The following is a 22,529-nucleotide window of genomic DNA, read 5'->3' as shown; positions in this document are numbered from 1 at the left end:
CTACTGAACTACAACAGGCTATAGGACACGTTGTTCTCCTCACAGAGATCCTCAGGAATTTCTGTATCTTCCAAACAAGAAGACTGTGTTTATTTCACTGACAGAGCAAACTGAAATTTGTGAGACTTGATGTTCACTCCTAGAAAGCTTGGGATCGGTAGTGCTGACAAATCCCCACTAATTAGCAAGAGTCTAAGGCACTGGTTTCATTCTTGGAAGGCTCCAGTTGGTGTCCCCAAACCCCCCTCATCCCTCAACATTTTTCCTTCTATATCTTACTGTATCATGTATAGTTGTGTAATACTTTAAACACCAAACTATGAAAAGGTAGAGATACATATGTATGTACAGAAGCTAGGCTAATGTCTACAAAGCATTTTTATTGTGACTCTACTAGTGTAAATAAAATGATGTTTATTTCCCTTTTCACTCTTCCACAAAAGATTGGAAGAAAAAAATACGCAAAATGTCCATGCTACTATTAATATTTATGCATTTAGGAGCATTAAGAAATTGCCCTGAAAAATAAAAAGAACTTACTCGTGAACAGCGAATTAGACACTTGTAAAGGCGAGCATGACCCCTAAGAACATCCAGGTCAAAGCTTTTAGTTCAAAGAAGAAAAAAACCAAGGCACAGAATAATTTAAATGTGACCCACTCAAGGCCACCTAGTCAGCACCCGAATGAGAGCCCAGGTCTCTTGCCCTGTGTAGTTCTGTGTTCACTCTCTCGTGAAAGTTTTCCTAAGGGATTTGTTGGCTTGATTTTAGTAGGAAGGTAAAATTGATTAAAAGTAATAATAATAGTAAATACCTAGAGAGCTTGTTATAGACAGCCAATGCTCTGAGTGTATTATACATATTAACTAATCTAATCTTCACCATATGAAATATATACTATAATTATTAGCTCCATTTATAAATAGGAAAATTGAGGCTTGAGGTCGCACAGGTAGGTGGTGGAGCTGGGATTCAAACATAGGTGGTTCGTTCAAACATCTATGCTCTGAATGATTCTGCTGTATCCCATCTGATATACATATAATGCAGTCAAGCATTATGGGACGAATTATTGTCAACTGAGATTATTTTATTTTTTTAAAGATTTTATTTATTTATTTGACAGAGATCACAAGTAGGCAGAGAGGCAGGCAAAAAGGGGTGGGGGAAGCAGGATCCCCACTGAGCAGAGAGCCTGATGTGGGGCTTGATCCAAGGACCCTGAGATCACGACCTGAGCTGAAGGCAGAGGCTTAACCCACTGAGTCACCCAGGCGCCCGAGATTATTTTTTAAATAATAGTATACAATGTTCTACTCTCATGTGCCTGAGAAATGCATAACTAGATGTTCAAGTGTACGTTCTATACAGTTTGCTATTTATGTGCATGCAGCCAATATGCAGGAATTACCATACATGATCTAGGGGACTGTGCTTTCTGGGAATTTTCCTCATGCCAAGACCAGGACTCCATCACACCCGACATGCCCTTTCTCTCCAACACTTGGCAACTTGCCTTTCTCAGAGTAGGGTTATAAAAGTTGGCTCCTATCATCTCTACCACCCACTTAGGAGGCCCCACATGCAGAGACTGCAGTACCTGAACTCTGGGTAGGCTGGACCCAAGCTGCCTTTGGTTTCCCCAGGAGGTGCACGGAAAATCTGCTTAACAACAGGAACTAAGTCCCTCTGACCAGAGAAAGAAAGGAGGTGGGACAGAACCAGTGCTCATCCTTCTTCCCTAGGAGGCGCTGTTCCCGGATGCATACATGTGGTTTTTCTAGGGCCGTCTGACAGGATGTTGAACAGGCAGGGTCAGCTCAAGAACGCACCACCTTGTATTTGCTCTCCCTCCTAACCTGCTCTCTTTTTCCCCGTCACTCTTACTCTTCCGGGATTGTATCAGCACCTAAACCCCAATAAAGTGTTAGCACAGAATCTCTTTGCTCTATTTTCTAAGGAACCTGGGCTAAGACATGAGGGTATTACTTGAGGCTGATAATTTCAGTATATAAGAATGCAGTTAGCAGCTTTCGGCAAGAGGTATGAGAACAGTGGTCATCAAAATTCCTTCTCCCTCCCCCTCTACCATTCAACAGTAGCATAACAACTCAGCACTTTCCACCCAATTTTGGATACCACAGTGTTTCTGTAAGAGAAACTAAGTAACTATTAAGTGTACCTGATAAAAGGAATCATTGCTTCAATGTTCTATATTCAAAGCTGTATCTTTTATTTATTTTTATATAAACTGGTTGTCTTTGGTAAGATTCAGGGAGCCCTTCTCCTTTAAATTGCTTTGCTCCCATAAACAGAACTAAATAAACGCATTCAAAGATCAAATTACACAGCTGGTGGAGACAGTACATCTTACAGCAAATTCGTTGCCGCAGCATTGCCGAGGAATGGAGTTCTGTTCAAAACTGGACCACTGGAAGGGCCAGACAAAGGTGGTTTTGTCATTGGCTAGAGCTATATAACCTCAGACCTTAACGCACTGGGGCCCAAATCGATTCTTCCATATTTGGTGATGCATATTTTGGAATACGAGCTGGTATTGGTCTGAATACTTTAGCAGGTATGATGTCATTTCACTTATGCCTGAGGCCCATCTGGGACAGAATATAAATTGGTTTCCTAAGTCTTTTATTACAGAATGTCAACACTGCCATAGGCATATTTAGTATTTAAGACACAAGTTATTCTCTTTAATCAACAGTACAGAATAACAAGACCTCAGGGACGCAGCAGAGAACTCCTCTGTGAATTAGAAATTGGGCATTTGCCAAAGGATGATGCAACTTGCCTAATATTTGAGAAAGATGGTCTAGAAGGCAAGTCAGTACCCCATTCCTCTGGTTTATTTAAGCTCCACTGTTATTAATTTAGGTTTTTATTAAGAAATAAATCTATATTATAGTACCATCATAGTCCACAGAAATGCTTCCATAGAATTAGCATTTAATGCCACACACTCACTTGGGAATGTTTGTGCGTATTTTGCAAAAATCATAGTTTAAAAATGTGGTTTGTTCTGGTACCAAATCTCTTTGTGAATTTAAGTGAGAAAAACCCACGCTGCTCAGAAAAGTGAAGTTTTTTGACTTGCAACATTACCAATTTGTTGTTCTTATTCTTTGCTTTGGCTTATAAAAATTCAAAGCTGAACAATGCACTCAACTGTAGTACAATGAACATTTTGAGTCACTGCTAAGATATTTCTTCCCTTTCAGTTACTCCTAGCCTCTTTATAAGATTTAACAGTCCTTTTTGTAGTTTTAGTATTGATGTAGTCCCAAATCTAAAAAAGTTATATATACGTAACTAAATAAGCAATAAGGTTTTTAAATAAATAGTTGTAGAGAACATTTACATATATTATTGATGAAGCAGGGAATTAAATTATCACATTAAATCTCTTTGCAAGTTTTAGCAGAATCCCATCAGTAAAACATAGATGTGAGGGAAATAAGAAAAGAGCTAGCAAATACTCAGCATTTTAGTCCCCACATCCTGTGTTTCATGTTCCTTAAGCTTTATTTCTTCCCTCAAGGATCTTATAATGCCCCTTTTTAAAAAATGCCCCTTTTTAAAAATGCCCCTTTAATTGTCACTAAATACTTACAGATAAAGAATTTAAGCAGAAAGTACAGCAACTATTAATAATCAGTCAGTTATGGGAATAAAATTCAATTATCACATGCTTTATGTTATCCCGAAATTTCTTTAACATAATTTAAGAATTCTTGAAACTGTCAGATAGCCTCTCAGATCTATTTTACCTTAGATGAAAAATTCCACTATGAGACTATCTCTAAATGATACTAAACAACCAGACACTTCAACTAAAATGTCTGGTATGTTACTCAATTTATAGAGAAAGTAATAATCCAGTTGTCTGGTCAAATTTTCGGCGGCTTTGTTGGTATCACAGAGTCAACCTCAGACAAGAGTATCTTCATAGGCGAGCACCTGCACATCTCAGTTTCTCAACTTGGTTTCAATTTCCATTGCTTACTCACAGATCAAATAGTTTGTGGAAAGTAGCATGCTACACAAATTAGGCATACATAGTAAGTCATAGTCCCAAATCACATGGCAATTCAGTAAAATATCTGGTTAAGAAGTACAAATTCCCCTCTCTCGTCTACGGTGTTATGCCTGCAAGTAGCAATCATAAGAAACTTCAAAATCCTGTTTCATGGGGGATGGTTATACTTGCTGGTTTCTAGTCTCCTTCTTGAGATTAATTGCCAGGCTTCACACTACTGTGTGAATGTCTTGCCCACCATTCTGAACCTGGGACATGCAGCCTGTTTTCTCAGGTCAGGCTCCATATCCTCACCTGATTTCTTGACTTCACTCTGACATGAATCCTAGATGCTAAAAGCTGATTCCATTAGCCATTCCTAGACTTCTTTCTGAATTGGGAACTTCTCTAATGTCACCAAATTTGACCCTATTTACCAAACTGGATTTGCTTTTTAGATTCCCCTGAAACTACATTCCTCTCTCTGAGGAAGATGGCTTTCTTAACCAGCAATGCCTTCTGATTCTGACCTTCCTTATCTACCCTTACCCCACAGATATCAATACATGCTTGGGGCACAAATTTTGGTGCCAGGACATCAAATCTTTGGCTACTGTCAGGAGGTCCCTTCATATTTTTAACCTTCCATAATCCAAATTCTATTTGAGATAATTAGTGATAAAGGCATAAATATCAACTTAGTATCACATTCATTATTACCTATGATTTAAGCCCAGAAAATATTATTGTCATGTCTATTATATGCCATTAACTATTATACCCATCTACTAGAGCTATAAGCTGATAGCTGTATGAATTCAAATTTTTAAATTTGTAAGAATAATATATTCCTCCAAAATATAAGACTAAGTTAAAATATTATCATTTGTTTCTTCTAAATAGATTCTTCATGACATTCTAAATTCAGTTTAACAGCACTTTTTTTTTTTTTTTTTTAAACTAAAGCCATGATGGATATTTTTCTCCCCTGGGATGTTCTGGTCAATTTTCCTATGAATTAGTCTCTTGAAAATAAAATGTAAGCTTAACAGGGTTCCTATCAAAGAAAAAAAAATTTTTGATGCTCAAAAAAATGTTTTTTTCTTTTAGCAAATATTCCAAGCACTTCACTATTCAAAATATATTAAGAGATAGAAATAATCATCAAGTTCTTCTGTAATGAAATGCTGACATCAACAACAACATTGTGGAATATCATCTCTAATTACTAAATGGAGATATTACTAACACAAAGGGAAAACAGACTTCTTCCCAATCTCACTAGTGATGCCATTTATAGGTCTTTTTTCGAGTAACAAGACTTGTATTTTATAAGCATCAAGAGGGGATGAGGCCAGAATGCGGTCCTGAAAGGTCCCAAGCTAAGAGTTAGTCAGCTAAAGGGCTGGCCCCTTTTTACCTGAGCACAGCATGCGGCCCAGAGTTCACATGTAGGATGAAATTTCAAATTATGAGTTATTTAAACTCCAAGAAGAATAAACCTGTGTCAAGGAAGGGGTACTGAAGAGACCAATTGCATGGGAGCTACAAACTCGTAGAAAGATTGCAAGACCTTTTATTACAAAAGAATCCAAGATGTTGGGTCTAACAAAGGTAAATGTCACAAGAAACCAAAACTCAGACCCGGACAAATACAGACATATATATAGTTTTACCTTGCTGCGTTGGGATCCTGTGGCCTTAAGGAAGGATGAGGACAAGAAGCAAAATAGCAATAAACAATTGCTCGGAAGACAACTGGTAGACCATAAATGGTGTGCACTTCAGAAAACACAGTATTACTTGCTGCTCAGAGCTCATTCTAATTTACCTCAGTTTCTTATCAATAAAGACGGACTTGAGAACAGGACACACATACATTAGAAAAGATTATAGTGTGTCACATAGGAAATTAATCTTACGGCTTTTTTTTCCTCAGCAATAAGCATGGGTTGTTCTCAGACTAGCTTTTACACTTTCTACGCATTGATTTCAATGCTGCAGAGATGCCACATCAAATTGGTCCTGGAAGGGGCCCTACTCTCTGTCCCCCCTCAACCTGTACCTTTCAGTGGGACCACTGTCATTAAGGACTGACTGCTAGTTACTAATAGATTTCCAGACCTCTAGCTCAAAATCCAGATATACATAATAGAAAAAAAAAGTATCTATTTCTTTCCACTTCTTTTTGAAAATTCTTAAAAAAGAAAAAAAAAGAAAAAAAAAAGAAATGGAGAAAGGTGGCAGTTAGCAACAACTCTTTTCTTCATAGAAAGCAAAAGTAAAATCTAAACAAATGGGGTCAAATAATAGTTCCTTTCCTTCTGGCTAATTAGCATAGAGCAGTCTTTCTAATTTTCTGGATATTTAGGAGCTGAGAACATCTGTAACAATCGTACAATAGAACACAGTCCTAGAAATATATGCACTCCTACCTCATGCAAGCAAATTGGCATAGTGTATCGCCGTCTGTACATATGTACAGGGAATGAGTGACGTATTTGGGTTGAATTCAAAAGAGGCCAGATCTCTAAGACTTTTTCAATTCTGAAGAAAAACAGCCAACCAAGGGTTTAATTAAAACCTCAATGTCATGTTGCTGTTCAGTAAGTATTTTCCTTATATGTCCACTAGAAATTTCAGATCACGACATTCACTGAGATGAGAACAGTCTGAAGCACTCTCATCTCTGAGAGTTCTCAGGGACACTCATTCTGCACATATGGGTTTTATTTGATTATTTCATTAGTCTACGTTCCTTGGTCTTAACTTTAGCAAATGTGAGGACTCAGATTTGTCCATCCAGCTTCTGACATGCAGTTCCTTGACACAATAAGCTGCGATAAGCCATGAAGCAAGAAACATAAATGTCAGTTATAAGCTATGAAACAATGTTCCAAAGTAGAAAAGAAGACAAATCTAGAAAGATCCATCTTACTTCAAAACTCTTCACTTCTTCTTCCCCATCATCATCTTCCTCATCATGACAACTCTGAAACATGGAAAACATTAAGAAAAGGTTAGCAGGATTCAAATACATTGAGGCAGAAAGTACAAAACAATGCAGCATGAAAACCAAATCATCTGTACTAAGTTGTCATTGACATCCTTTAAACAGATGTATTAGATACAGTAAATGCAGATGGCATGATCAATGAATTCAGGACCCCCAAAAAAATTATACTGCGCTTTTACAAAATCAAAATAATTAAACTGCCAATTTTAGGCACAGCACAGAGATATTGGTGAGATCTCTACCACAGTACATGAACCTCTTATTCACGCATGTATTGCCTTGTTCAAACCAAACTACAAGCCTTAAAGACAAGGATTGTTGGGGCACCTGGGTGTCTCAGTGGGTTAAAGCCTCTGCCTTCTGCTCAGGTCATGATCCCAGGGTCCTGGGATTGAGCCCCGCATCAGGCTCTCTGCTCAGTGGCGAGCCTGCTTCCTCCTCTCTCTCTGCCTGCCTCTCTGCCTACTTGTGATCTCTGTCTGTCATATAAATAAAGAAATAAAAATCTTAAAAAAAAGAAAGAGAGAGAAGGATTCTTGTTTTCTCTTATTTTCTGTTGCAACCACAACGCACAAATACAGATGCATGCAATAACTATGAATTAAAATTAACAGAAAGCAAGTCCGTTGTTTAAAGTGACTCTTGTGGGGCACCTGCGTGGCTCAGTGGGTTAAAGCCTCTGCCTTCGGCTCAGGTCATGATCCCAGGGTCCCAGGATTGAGCTCCGCATCGGGCTCTCTGCTCAACGGGGAGCCTGCTTCCTCCTCTCTCTCTGCCTGCCTCTCTGCCTACTTGTGATCTCTGTGTGTCATATGAATAAATAAAATCTTTAAGAAAGAAAAATAAAGTGACTCTTATAATCCTTTACCTTCCTTTTTCATTGTAATTGGTACAAAGGAGGAAAATGAAATTCTGGCTGCTACTAATACTATTATTTTACAGAAAAATAACTGACTAATTCATTGAGTTATTTTCCCAGAAATGATAAAGGAGTTACGTTAACTCATGCATCTATTCTTATCTAATTGCCACAGCTAAAGGTTTTGCTTCCTAAATTTAAGGAAGAGTGATGTGGTGATTAAGATCATAGCCTGGGGACGACGCCTGGGTGGCTCAGTTGGTTAAGCAGCTGCCTTCGGCTCAGGTCATGCTCCCAGCATCCTGGGATGGAGTCCCACATCGGGCTCCTTGCTCCGCAGGGAGCCTGCTTCTCCCTCTGACTCTGCCTGCCATTCTGTCTGCCTGTGCTGGCTCTCGCTCTCTCTCTGACAAATAAATAAATAAAATCTTTAAAAAAAAAAAAAAAAGATCATAGCCTGAAGACACAGGAGGCCTGCTTCAAATCCTGATGCTGTTCAGGTTAGGGCAAGTTTCTTTACCTCTCTGGGTATCCCTTTTCTTATATTTAAGGTAGAAATAAGACAAAGAGGACCAGGGCTCCTGGGAGGATTATGTGAATTAATATATGTAAGATGGTGGCATAATTGTTTAAGTGTCTGAAAAATAATAAGCATTAGATAAATCTCAACTGCTATTATAATTATTCTGGTTGGGAATAAAAAGAATCATGTTGACCAAAGGAATTTGGCATTAACCAAAAGCCACAGCAGGAAAAAAACCTATAGCTTTTTTTTTTTAAGCTATTTATTTATTTATTTGTTTGTTTATTTATTTGACAGACAGAGATCACAAGTAAGCAGAGAGGCAGGCAGAGAGAGAGAGGAGGAAGCAGGCTCCTCACCAGGGAGAGAACCTGATGTGGGGCTCGATCCCAGGACCCTGAGATCATGACCCAAGCCGAAGGCAGAGGCTTTAACCCACTAAGCCACCCAGGTGCCCCAAAACCTATAGCTTTTAAGGTGAGATTGTTCCAACCCTTCTAAGGATTTCTTCTGGTCTGCAAGCCCTCAGCATATCATTAAAGTGAATGTGGCAAGTAATTAAACAGAATTGATAAATCAGAATAGTTTCAGTTCAATGATTCCCAGTATTTTGAGTATGGAGCTGAAGTGGAGATGGGAAGCAGGGCAGAAAATATGATCCTTCTACCCGCACCATGATAGATTCTAAAGGTCTGTCATATTCTTTTGTTCCCTCAATAAACACTATCACCCTTTCCACTCTGCAGTAAGAAGACTGACAACATAGTTTGCAAAGGAAAATAAACATTTCTGCTGTTTGGAAAAGGAGTCCCATAGCACATTTCCCTACAGAAACAATGTTGTTAATTATTTAATCAGGACTGCGGGGAATGTTCTGCTATGAGCTAAGGTCACCTTGGCTCTCATGCCATCAGTTAACCAGAAATCTAAGAAAAAGAACCATGAAAACTTGAGCAAAACACATCTGATAGGCAAACCTGTAGTCCTCTGTAAATATTGTGCATCTCATGTTAAACACAGAGGAATTTTGGTTTATCTGTCCATCCTTTGCTTTAGGAAATAGAAGTAGAGCACAGGCATTATATTTATATTTATAGTAAACAAGCATGTTTACTATTTAAACAAATTAGAACACTAATCTGTCTCTTAAGAATGTGAAGTTTAGGGGCACCTGGGTGGCTCCATCAGTTAAGCATCTGCCTTGGGCTCAGGTCAAGATCCCAGGGTCCAGGGATTGAATCCCATGTCAGGCTCCCTACTCTGGGAGGACTTTGCTTCTCCCTCTCTCTCTGCCTACCACTCCCCCTGGTGATCTATCAGATAAATAAATAAATTTTTTTTTAAAAATGTGAAGTTTAGGGGCGCCTCAGTGGCTCAGTAGGTTGAAGCCTCTGCCTTTGGCTCGGTCATGATCCCAGGGTCCTGGGATCGAGGCCCACTCCAGGCTCTCTGCTCATCAGGGAGCCTGCATCCGCCTCTCTGCCTGCCTGCCTCTTTGCCTGCTTCTGATCTCTGTCTGTCAAATAAATAAATAAAATATTTGCCTGCTTCTGATCTCTGTCAAATAAATAAATAAAATCTTAAAATATATACGTATATATATTTTTTATATATGTGTATATATATTTTATATGTGTGTATATGTATACATATATATGTATACATATACATGTATGTATACATATATGTATATATATAAAATAAAACAAAGTATGGCTTGAAAAATACAAAGATTTAAGATGATTTTTTTCAAGACACAGCCAAAGCAAGAAGAATGAGGTATAGTAAGTACAGGGTTTAGAGCAGATACAATAATAATAGTAATAATAATAATAATAATAAGTGCACAGCTACTCATCAGCTTTTTGCTTCAAATTTTACCACCAAAGAGAGTGATTTTTATTTTTATTTTTATTTATTTTTTAATTTTTATTTATTTATTTGACAGAGAGAGACACAGCAAGTGAGGGAATACAAGCAGGGGGAGTGGGAGAGGGAGAAGCAGGCTTCCCGCTGAGCAGAGAGCCCAATGCAGGGCTCAATCCCAGAACCCTGGAATCATGACCTGAGCCGAAGGCAGATGCCTAACGACCGAGGCACCCAGGGGTCCCTGTTTGTTTATTTTTGAGAAAGACTGTGGAGCACGGGGAGGGGCACAGGTAGAAGGAGAAAGAGAATCCCACACTGAGCTTGGAGCCTGATCTTACCCTCAAACCACGAGGTTTCCACCTATGTAGCCCACCTGCTCGGTGGTTCTTCAAATGCAGAGGACAACAGTGTATGACTCCTTTAGAGCCTCATTTGTGAGCTCCTTACTTCTTCATGCCCTTATTTATCCTAGTTAAAAGTCCAAGACCAAGGAGGAAATATCCTTCTGTCTTTTTTTTTTTAAGATTTTATTTATTTATTTGACAGACAGAGATCAGAAGTAGGCAGAGGGGCGCCTGTGTGGCTCAGTGGTTTAAAGCCTCCGCCTTCGGCTCAGGTCATGATCTCAGGGTCCTGGGATGGAGCCCCACGTCAGGCTCTCTGCTCAGCAGGGAACCTATTTCCTCCTCTATCTCTGCCTGCCTCTCTCTGCCTCGTTGTGATCTCGGTCTGTCAAACAAATAAAATCTTTGAAAGAAGAAGGAAAAAAAAGAAGTAGGCAGAGGCAAGCAGGGGGGTGGGGACGCAGGGTCCCCGCTGAGCAGAAAGCCCAATATGGGGTTCGATCCCAGGACCCTGAGACCATGACCTGAGCTGAAGACAGAGGCTTAACCCACTGAGCCACCCAGGCGCCCCTATCCTTCCCTCTTTTATCCTTTAACTCAGTGTTTTGTTTTGTTTTTTATAAAGATTTTATTTACTTATTTGACAGAGAGAGACAGTGAGGGAGGGAACACAAGCAGGGGGAGTGGGAGAGGGAGCAGCAGGCTTCCCACCGAGCAGGGAGCCCAAAGCAGGGCTCAAACCCAGGACCCTGGGATCATAACCTGAGCCGAAGGCAGACACTTAACAACTGAGCCACCCAGGCATTCTAACTCAACATTTTTCAAACTATGGGTTTCGGCTCTTTTATTGGATGCAGAATCTATTTAATGAGTCAGGATCTAAAATAATTTTTTTAATTTAAATAGAATAGAAAATTCAGGCTCTACTGCTCATAGGAAGGGTATAATTTCATGAAAATGTTCTTTCAACAAACCAATTTTACATGTCCATAAATACACTGAGTAAATATGTTTCTTACTGGGGTTTATGGTGTAAAAGAAAGCTGGAAAGCCACAGCTTTTCCTGATGCTCTGTAACCTGCCCTCTCCCCCTGCTCCCATTCACTCAAGACCTCCCACCACAAATGACCCCCTTTCCCTCTCTCTTGGTTCCTTCCCACTAGGAGAGAAGCATGTTCAAATCTCTCTCACATATAAAAGTAAACAAACAGCAAACAAACAAAAAAAGATCATCTCCCTCAATGTCACAATTCCATCTAGATATTGGTCACTTCATATTGTCTCTCCCCTCTCTCAATCTTCTAGTAAAGAAATGTCTAGGCCACATCCCCTCACATGTGAATCTCTACTTGCTTCCCTACAGTATGGCACTGGCACCTCTGACGGCCTCTCTCCATAATGTCCTGAAACGGACCTTACCGTGGTCATATGACACACATGCACTAAGTCTAAAGTCTAAAGTCTAAAGACTAAAGTCTCGGTCCTCGCCTTGATCACCCACACCCCTAGCAGCATATGGTTCTGCTGAGTACCCACTAAGACCCACAGCTCCTATATATGCTCACACTTAACGATTCTCTCCCTAACCCTTTTTTTATGGGTTCCTTTTCTTCTTACCATCTCTTATATACCCATGTTCTTAGAGAAGTGGTCCTGGGCCTTTCCCTCTCGTGATACCTTCTCCGCCTGGGGCAAGACCATCTACTCCTATGGCTTTGATTCCCTTCGAATGCAGATAAATCCCAAATCTGTATTTGTAAGGCATCCCTGAGAGGCTGAATGTCAGACTTGAATGTGTTATCACATATCTGATCTCTCCGCTTGGCTGTCTCACAGGCATTTTTAACTCACATGTCCAAAACGCAATTTGCCATCTCTCCCCTTCATTCCAGGCCTACATACTGAGTGCTCCCCATCTCAGTATCTGGTACCACTGTGCTCCCAGTCGCCTACATCAGAGGCCTCAGAGACACCCCAACTCCTCTTTTAAATGCACCCCTCATTCACCCTCTACCGTGGGATATAAATGAAATAAAGACTCAGTACACACAAGCTGGTCCTATTGTTGCACGGTCCACCCATCATTAGGCAGTCAAGGACTTCCTTAAACCTTAGCCTAAGCAACCCTCACTACTCTCCTGTGCAACCTCTTCCCTATACCCCTCATAGCGCCTCTACCATTAATCTTAGTAGAGCTTGCTGCAATCACCTGCTAAAATTTTGCCTTCTCCGTGAGACTATATACTCCAGGAAGAGTGTGCATTTCATTCTTCTTCACTATCTTACCTCCAACACCTTGATGCCCCATGAGTATTTGTTAAATGAATGAATGAATGAATGTTTGGAAATTTAATGAGCTACCCATAAATAAATGTCAAGAGAGCAAACAATGATTACCTGTCAAGGAAGTCAGAACAGAGACTCATGCAACAAGTGGAAAATTAAGATTAATACCCCTTAGGTTTCTAGGACTTAACATTATTTTATTTGGACATAAAAAAATTTCCAAAGAATAGATTCTTTATCCCTTGTCTGATGAAAATGATTTTTCTTTATGAAAATTAAACACTAAAATCAAGATATTTTTACTTACCTTTGCCATAATATCTGCATACGCCATATATAAAAAATCTTCCTCCAGTTTGCTATGAGAAACAAGAAGAAAACAGGAATTTTTAAGTAGGAGGCTAGTCAGATACAAAACTGCCATCACTGTATAAAACAACCTGTATTTTTCAACCAGTACGCCTTTTTAAAATGAAATAAATGCAAAACCTAGTCAAAGTCATCATTCAAAAATATGGCAGACTCAGACGGCAAAGATCTCCGACCTAAACAGCTGACCCATCTTACCTTCCCGAAGAGGCCTTCAAGTCTCACAGAATAAATGGTCTATTGATTTACACACAAATGCTAACAGCTTTAATTTTCTTGAAACTACACAAGCTGAAACAACCAAGTTCAAAGAGGTAGGGGCTTCTGACAGCAGAAGTGTTATTTGACATTTGATGAAAAGACTCCCCCAATTATTATGCTATTATACTGTTCAGAAATACAACAGTCACAGGGATCCCTAACCACTAAGAAATGTGTTTAATATCTTCTTCTTGAGAAGTACAGAAACCATTAATTCATGAAGAAAGGTTTCCAAAAAAATGCCTAATATTTACAAACTTATTCTAGCAGTTTTAAGGTTCAGCCATCAGAAAAATGCACTTAGGAAAATACCTCATTACCTGACAATGCCAGACAGAGGGTTGCTCTATGCTTAGGGATGAGATGATTTGGTTAGTTAGGAAATAATAAGAGAGAGAGACATCGTGAGAGGAGGATGGATCACATTGGCTAAGAGGGAGAAATGTGCATTGTTATGGCATGCAGAGAGGTCAAATGAACTCATCTAGACTCTCAAAAGACTCATGGGGGTGGGGCCGATCATTAAATTATCTTCCAGCTCCTGCCGAATGAGTGAAGGCTAGGGCAAAGTAGGCTCCCCTTTGCACCACAGGGAGGCAGATAAATGTTTTATAGCCTCTGAAAGGTTTCATCACAGAATCTCTGCAGTGCTCCCCATTATGAGCAGACGCTGAGCCCATGTGGATTACCCGGCATCTGAGGACACAGAGATTTAACCACACAGAGGTTCGGCCTTTGTGGCTTCAGTGAATTCACATCAATAAGACTACAGAAGCCATGGAAAATGGAGAATGCCCCAAAACAGACGTCAAAGAAACTTCCTGTTGAGATGATGGTTCACCCGCCTCTAAAGGTTTCCTAAGACCCACTGCACAATGGAGACACAGGAAGTTTGGGTCACCAGTGGCCTCCACACATTTTTTTTTCCTACTGGAATTTGCTTTGGGCTCTTTTGTTTTCTTTATAAAGGCCATTTGGGACAAAGGAAAAAAAATCATTTCATAAGATTTGGGATCGACTGCAATAGCTAATGACAAAATTGTTAGGAATAACTGGGACTCAGGAACTGACATGAAAGCCTGAACTTGAACGAACGTTGGCCCCTGGGTGTATGGCCAACTGGGTCCTATCTCGGAACAATTCTCTCTCCTAACAAGAACAAGATGAAATTGCAACACGAATGGGTTAAACACAAAATACTCAGACATGGGGTTTCTTTATCTGTTCTTCCTATGCTCCCACGAACCCTCCCAACCATACCATTTCTCTGTTAAAGCTGTTCGACTAAACAGAAGTATGAGCTGATGGAGGGGATCAACTCGCTTCGTGCCTTCTTCTTCTTCTGGAGGGTTGGCTCCAGGTTTCTACAAAAAAGCCAAATTGATAAAATTTCACATTAAATGAAATGCGCACACAAACCCAGGTGTAATATGAAGGTCAGAAACAATAACTAAAAAGAAAGCCATCTTCTTTGGCTCTGGCGTGTGTGTGTGTGTGTGTGTGTGTGGTTTTATTTTTTTTTTAAGATTTATTTATTTATTTATTTCACAGGCATCACAAGTAGGCAGAGAGGCAGGCAGAGAGAGAGAGAAGGAAGCAGGCTCCCCGCTGAGCTGAGAGCCCGACTTGGGGCCTGATCCTAGGACCCCGAGATCATGACCTGAGCTGAAGGCAGAGGCCCTAACCCACTGAGCCACCCAGGCACCCTAGTGTGTGTTTTTTATATGCACTGTGCACACACGTGTGTTTTATATACATTGTGCATGCATGTCTGTGCTACATTAATCGGTACAAAACTATGCAACTTAATAAAAAGATATTTAATAATTGGACCAAAAACCACTGTGAGCAGGAATGACTCACAACATTTAAAAATTCTGAATGCTATTCTTAGAAGCAGAATCACAACTGGGAGTATATTTGGTACAGAGATTTCAGCTCTAGGGAAAGTTGAATTTACAAGGAATTATAATAAAATCCTAAGTCACTCCAAGTATAAACATTTAGTTCACAGAGCAGTGAAAACTGATTATTATCAAACGAAACATTTTCCTTGCCTATACAAACAATGTCAGGTAAAGAATGCTAAATGAGCTAGTGCTTAAACTACTTACATTTTTAAAAAAATTTTCAGTTACTTTAAACTTAGAATAATTTTGTGCTATTAGAACTTTTAACACAAGGAAAATTATTAAGCATTTTTACTCAATGTAGAATTAATGAATCTTGACTCTTCATTGAATGGTTTAATGACTTTTATATATCTATTGCCTTACCCATTCAGACTGATTATCTCTATATATAAATGATCTTCTCCTGGATTTATGGCTTAACAGTGTAGATAAGGGATACATTTCTATAAGATATCTAATAGTCTATGGGTTATTTTGTGTCTAAAGACAAACTGAACTCACTTAAAATACATGGGGATAATCAAGGTCAAGCTTTCACAGTTTACATCAGTTTATCCAATATTCCCCACTATCTCGTGAGTTAAAAAAAAAAAAAAACAAAAAAACAAAAAAAAACTTTTAGAGAAGAGGTCTTTAACTTAAGAATCATGAAGCTTCTAGGGATGCCTGGGTGGCTCAGTTGGTTGGACGACTGCCTTCGGCTCAGGTCATGATCCCGGAGTCCCGGGATCGAGTCCCACATCGGGCTCCCAGCTGCATGGAGAGTCTGCTTCTCCCTCTGACCTTCTCCTCGCTCATGCTCTCTCTCTCACTGTCTCTCTCTCAAATAAATAAATAAAATCTTTAAAAAAAAAAAAAAAAGAATCATGAAGCTTCTAGTCTGCAAAATTCTACCAAACCACATGCTTATCAGATATTTTAACAAGTCCACCACTTTGAAAAGATTAAGACAATGGCCTCCCAGACTGCTCTGCTCTCAATACAACAGCATCCTTACCAGCACAGCATGGAAGGACCAAAAACCTACTGTGCCATCTACTACATTTACCAGGGCGTCCTGTTCTTCTTGTAGCCAGTCCATCATTCTCTGCCCGTGTGATTTTAAAAAACAGCTACTTTTCATTGGCTTTTGTTAACCTTCACTTATGTTTGGTGAATAACTTCATGATGGTTCAGCTTTTAAAGCTCTATACTGGTTCTGAGGTGGTTAAGGGGGCTTTGCGGAAGAATTTAAGAGAATAATGGAATCAATGTTTGGTTAATAATAAACTATCATTCAGCTTAACTTCTGAACTGTATGATGTTGGAGAGAGCTGTCCGAAATAAGGATAAAATTTTCCCTAAACACTGAATGCAATGAGCAGCAACAAGAATAAGTTTCCCAGGAAGAATACGCTACAATGATATTTTCTCTTTAATATGATATGATACATGCTCACACCAACGTTATCCCCCCAAACCCAAACCCTCTTTCATCTTAAAACCTCATTAAAACATACTGCTAAATCTTCTATCAGTTTATCTTCAAAATAGTGTTCTTCCGTTTCAATCCAAGACTTCTCATATCCCTGAAGAAAGAGATTGACAGCCCGGTGCCTAAAAGAAAAGCACAATTACGAACAAAGAATTTTTTTTAATAAATTGGAAAATGAATCATTAGTGCTTTATCACTGGATTGCCTGTGCACTAAAAAAAGATAAAACAATAAACTTCCTACTCATGATTCCAGAAGCAACACATCATAGTGAACAAGGCAAGGCTTCTCAGATCGCAGGCTGACTTACATTCAAATTCTGGCTCTGTCATTTCAAAGCTTCACAACACTGGCCAAGTTATTCACTTGACCAACTTCCACTTTTTCCATTGATAAAACTAGGAGAACCCCAATCTGCACTTCAGTTTTGCAAGATATAAAAGGAGATAAACAATGTGAAGCACATTGGGTAGATAGATGGTCATTAGGGGGCAGTTATTATGACATAAGGTGGTTCTGAGAAACAATGTACTAAGTGTTCATAAAGGAATTATTCAGTATTTGAGTTAACATTAGATAGAGGCCCCAAAGATTACTAAACAAAATGTCTTACGTGAACTTAATAGGAGTAGATATCCAAAGACTAAATCCTAGGATACTGAAAATAAATGGTTGCCTATGAAATAAAAGAGCCCCACAGACTAAAAGAATCAATAAACTCATCATGAAGTTGATGAGAGGTACAGATAAGATTCCACTATAAGAAAGGTAAAAAGAGGGGCGCCTGGGTGGCTCAGTGGGTTAAAGCCTCTGCTTTCGGCTCAGGTCATGATCTCAGGGTCCTGGGATCGAGCCCCGCATCGGGCTCTCTGCTCAGCGGGGAGACTGCTTCCTCCTCTCTCTCTGCCTGCCTCTCTGCCTACTTGTGATCTCTGTCTGTCAAATAAATAAATAAAATCTTAAAAAAAAAAAAAAAAGAAAGAAAGGTAAAAAGAAAGTCATGACCATAAGGAAACATCCTAAGAGAGTATCAGAAGTGTTAAAAGGAGAGGTGCCATCATCACAGGATGGAAAGCTGAGCCCCCTGTACTGATGGCAGGCTATGGACTCATGAGGCACATGGTCAGATAGGTTTACGAAGAGTCTGGAAGACCAATGGGAGGAACTGACTTGATGTAGCTGGAACTGCTAGAAATTGCCATAAAGTCCCATGCATGAAACAGGCATGACAAAGGATGGCCTCAGCCTTTCTGGGACATCCAAACCAGCTGAGTGGCGTTTGTACAATATACTTGCAAAGCACTCACAGAAATGCTGATTCAATAGGTTGAGGTTTGAGTGTTTCTGCGATGAATCTGGGTGTATTTCCCAAAAGTACCAGGTTTGAGAGGCGCCACAAAAAGGGATACAATTTTAGAAAGGTTTTATCAGAGGGAGTGGATCTGAAGACTCTGTGACATCCTCAGGAAAATGAGCTTGGAACCTGCTGCCATCAACTTGGTAAGGGGCGATAAAAAAGTAAGATGAACAGGTGGCCATAAAGGAAAGAGGATCCTAGTGAAACAGATCAAGGAAAAATCTGATGGAACTTGGAGAATAACTAGATAGGAGAGACCAGAAAAGGAATAAGACAATGAATTTAAGGTTAATATTCTACTGACTAACGGATAACACCATAACGGAGTCAGAGAATTTAAAAGGCACACAAGGTCTCAGGGGGAAATTCATGTATTTTTATACCCAGCAAAGATGCCAGAGCAAGAAATCCAGTTGTCTTAGTGAAAGGGGATTGTGTGAAGTTCGTTTGCTTTGTTGGGTGTTGTTTTGTTTTACTCCCCGACTCATTTATTTATTCAAACATGTCCTGAAAGTCAGTGTTCTAGGTACTGAGGGTATAAAATTGAACACAACTCTAAAAGATCTCAAAGCCTGGATTAGAGAGACAAATAGGCCCAACACCATGTGAATGTGCCCACAGCCAGGGACCCGATAAAACCATCCTAGAAACAAAGAGGAGGAAGTGTTTCATCTGCAAGGAATGGAAGGGCATGGTCTGGTCAGAGATGCTCCAAAAAAGAGAGGGAGCTGAGCTGAACCCTGTTTACCCGACGTGGAGATGGTATCATTGACACAAGGCTCCAAGGGGAAAGGGCACAGTTTCTTGGGAAAACTACAAGGAGGCTGAACTGGTACCTGGGCCACAGAGCCAGACTCAAATGTAACAGGTGATTTTCTCTATTTTTCTCTATAATTTCTCTATTTCTATAATCATAATATAAATATATAATAAAATATATAAATATAATTATAATAATATAAATATTTCTCTATAATTTCTCTATTAACAAGTATACTGCTGTTATGAGAAGACGGGGAGTCTATTAAACGCATTGACATTATTTCCATAAACTAGGTCTGTATCACTGCTTCTCCCCAAGATGGACAATGCCCAAAAAATAGTAAACAACAGTTAACAGGTATAGTGTTAAGCTTGGCTCTAAGCACTCTGTATACCTCAACCCATTACGTCATCTGAACAAGTCCATGAGGCAAATCTCATCATGGTACACATGAGGAAATCTGAACCATCAGGTAAGAAACTTGACCAACATCAGGCAGCCGTCCGTTGAGATGCCATGATTCAAATCAAAGCTGTCTGAGTTCCTAATGACCCCACCTGACTTATATATGCGAGCAGATCTTCCTCAGTATTTAAGAGCATTTAACAATCACACTGTAGACCACAGTCCTCTGGGAATACCCAATGAAGAAAAAAACAAACTCAAGTATTATACAGAAGAACCAAGGGATCTCTTCCATCTGTCTCTCAGACTACTGCATTCAGGTTAAAATTGACTCTATATTCCTACTGCTTCGTAGGGGAAAAGAAAAGAAAAATTAATCTATTACAGAGATTTAAAAAGTCTGACCTTGGCAGATTGTATAAAGGAGCCATCCGGAAGCAGGCTACCACTGCCCTTTTCCTCTGCTTGGATAACAGTTTGTGCCATACAGCCTTCTTCGATCTCTGTGGATGCTCCACCTGAGGTAAAAGGATACAAAAAAAAAAATTTAAATATTTAAACTCCCAACTACCCTCAAAAATACAGTATTAAACAGCTGTGCCTTTTCGATTAAAAACTTTTGGGATTTCAGTTCCAAAAGCACCTTACAATTATTATGGAAAAACCCATGTCCTAGAAGTAACCCAATGCTAAATTGGAAATAGTTTTGAATACTACATATTTTCTTTAGTCAGAATATAGTATTTTTCCAGTAGTGTGTACTTGAAAAGCTATGTCATCTCTAAAACCAAAGAAATATAAAACCATTCTACATAGAATCATGTTTTCAGAATTTGGAATGGTTCTAAAACATATACAAAAAGTTATACAAAAAAGTTAACACAAAAAATTATTTATGTATCCATTTAAGCCAATTTTATCCTAAGAGTCAACGTGAATAGAGACATAGAAAATTCAACCCTTCCTTAATATAGTAGGATGGAGAGAAGATGACAAAGCTTCAAGAACACATCACTAGGAATGAGGTAAAGAATTTAATTTTGCAATGTTAAAATACGTAATTATTTTGTTAGAGAGGGACAAATGAGAATTCAAAGTTGCAGTAAATGAGGCAAGCAAGCTATTTATTTAGCTAATGGTGTTTGGACCTCCAAGACGAAAAAGAGATTAATTATATTAGAGAGAGAAAAAAAAAACCCCAACATGTAATTCTAAATTAATTAGTAGTCTCTAGGTAATTGAACACTGTACTTCCCAGACTGTAATATCTCCAGCGCATACATGTAGATTTCTGGAAGAAATAAAAATGTTGCGTTAGCTTAAAAAAAAAAATAAAACTGAAGTTTATTACCCTTTGCAGTAAAAGGTCAAAATATGAATGTCACAATGCCCAAAGAAAACATTAACAAAGTCTGGACTACAGTGGTTTAGAAATTTTAATGAAGCAACTTGTATAATTGGAAAACACTTTTTTCTGTGATGGTCATCCCTCCACAGGATCAATAAATAAATAACTTTCCGACAATTGTCCTCTTCTGTTTTCTTCTGGATGACTGTGTTAAGTGAATGGAAGGTAGTATTGTTCAACTAGATCTAATGCATTCAAGTTTCATTTGGAGATTCAGGCTGCACGGACTTGCTTTCTGTGGGAATCTGCGTCCTGACTGGTGTGGGTAACAGTCAACAATCATAATAAAGTACCAAAGCACTGAAGATCCAGAGGTGAACATGGTAGAAAAGTTATCTGCCATCATGAAGCTTACCACTTGGCGGAACAATTTACTATACATGAAAAGTCTCTGAATAGTGAGGCTTTGTCTAACTGTCCAAATGCGCAGAGGTGCTGATGTGTTCGCGTGCCTCAAGTTTGAGTATTAGGAAATGGCAAGGGGATAGGTTACTCTCAGGGACCAATGACCAGATATGCAGTATAAAATACACAGGCGCAAAGATTTCTGATACGGGAGATAAGTGAAATCAAGGGTCTACTATGCACCCACTGAGTTTAGCAAGTGAAGATATTCTTTGCAAGCTGCTCTATGACTTAGAAACAAGTTAACATTGGAATAGAGGTAATGCAGGCATGAATTCCTCTTGTGGCCCATTTTTCCCTCTTTTCCAGTCTTTGGTCATTGATGATTTCTTTTTACTCATATTCTTAAGAATGTGAAGAATGGTTGACCTTAACTAAAATATGACCACCTAGAAAATGCCTTCAAGATTATGGGGATCACCTACTTGACAACTAGACTAGGTCTGGACTCCTTTTATAGTCTAGACTGCACATTTTGTATCCGGGCATATCTGCATCATTACAAGGTGTCCACATGCTCTGCACAGTCCTGACCTACTTGAGTAGAGATACAGCCTTCAGCCCCCGGAACGTGAAATGCGGCCATATGGTACTGTATGCAATAAATGTTCATGAAGGGAATGGCTACAGCATAAAATGAACCTCACTACTTTACAGATGACTTCGTTCATTATGATTGAATACAGTTACCAATATATGTCAATAGAGTAAAATCAGATTTCAATAAGCTTCATTTAATGTATCTAAAAGTCATTCAAACAAATCCAGACACATGCATGGAAACTAGAAAGGATTAGAACCTTACAGTACAGGACACGCAGGTGGCTCAGTTGGTTGAGCCTCTGACTCTGGATTTCAGCTCAGGTCATGGTGTCAGGATCGTGAGATCGAGCCCTGCATCAGGCACTGTGCTGGGTGTGGAGCCTACCTGGGATTCTCTGTTTCCCTCTCCCTTTGCCCTTCCCCCTCCCATCTTTAAAAAACAAAACAAAACAAAAGATCTTATGGTAGGCTGCCAAAAATAATCCTCAGGTACACATTAAATAAACATTTAATCATCTTCTTAAATATGTGTGTAATTCTGGAAAACAACTCTATGACTTTATAGGTCATTAAGATTTCATTACCTTAAATCTCATCATCTTCTGAGTGATCATTTGTACTTATTTAATATTTCATGAAAATATTATGGAAATATTTAGGGGAATATTGAGTTTGCCAAATTTGATTACATTATGTATTAATA

The 22,529-nt window shown here is 39.2% G+C and overlaps 1 protein-coding gene across 7 annotated transcripts in view; it reads right to left on the bottom strand.

Annotated features, from left to right (window-relative positions):
• Nucleotides 1-22,529, bottom strand: part of RYR2 (ryanodine receptor 2) — a 738,653-nt gene that overhangs the window by 84,685 nt on the left and 631,439 nt on the right. For 2 of the 7 annotated variants that reach the window (XM_045087357.1, XM_045087358.1), the window contains 7 exons: nt 20,726-20,761; nt 19,876-19,988; nt 16,971-17,067; nt 14,819-14,922; nt 13,236-13,287; nt 6,970-7,023; nt 5,708-5,731 (listed from right to left, as the gene is read on the bottom strand). In XM_045087357.1, the coding sequence (XP_044943292.1) occupies nt 5,708-5,731; nt 6,970-7,023; nt 13,236-13,287; nt 14,819-14,922; nt 16,971-17,067; nt 19,876-19,988; nt 20,726-20,761 (480 nt within the window). The remainder of the gene's footprint in view (nt 1-5,707; nt 5,732-6,969; nt 7,024-13,235; nt 13,288-14,818; nt 14,923-16,970; nt 17,068-19,875; nt 19,989-20,725; nt 20,762-22,529) is intronic. The other 5 variants (XM_045087360.1, XM_045087361.1, XM_045087362.1 and 2 more) reach the window with 3 other exon arrangements.

Source organism: Mustela putorius, unplaced genomic scaffold, assembly GCF_011764305.1.
Source record: "Mustela putorius furo isolate JIRA1106 unplaced genomic scaffold, ASM1176430v1.1 tig00001118_pilon_pilon_pilon, whole genome shotgun sequence".
Classification (NCBI taxonomy): Eukaryota; Metazoa; Chordata; class Mammalia; order Carnivora; family Mustelidae; genus Mustela; species Mustela putorius.
The sequence above is the reverse complement of the archived record's forward strand: the minus strand, read 5'-3'. Positions and strand labels throughout refer to the sequence as shown.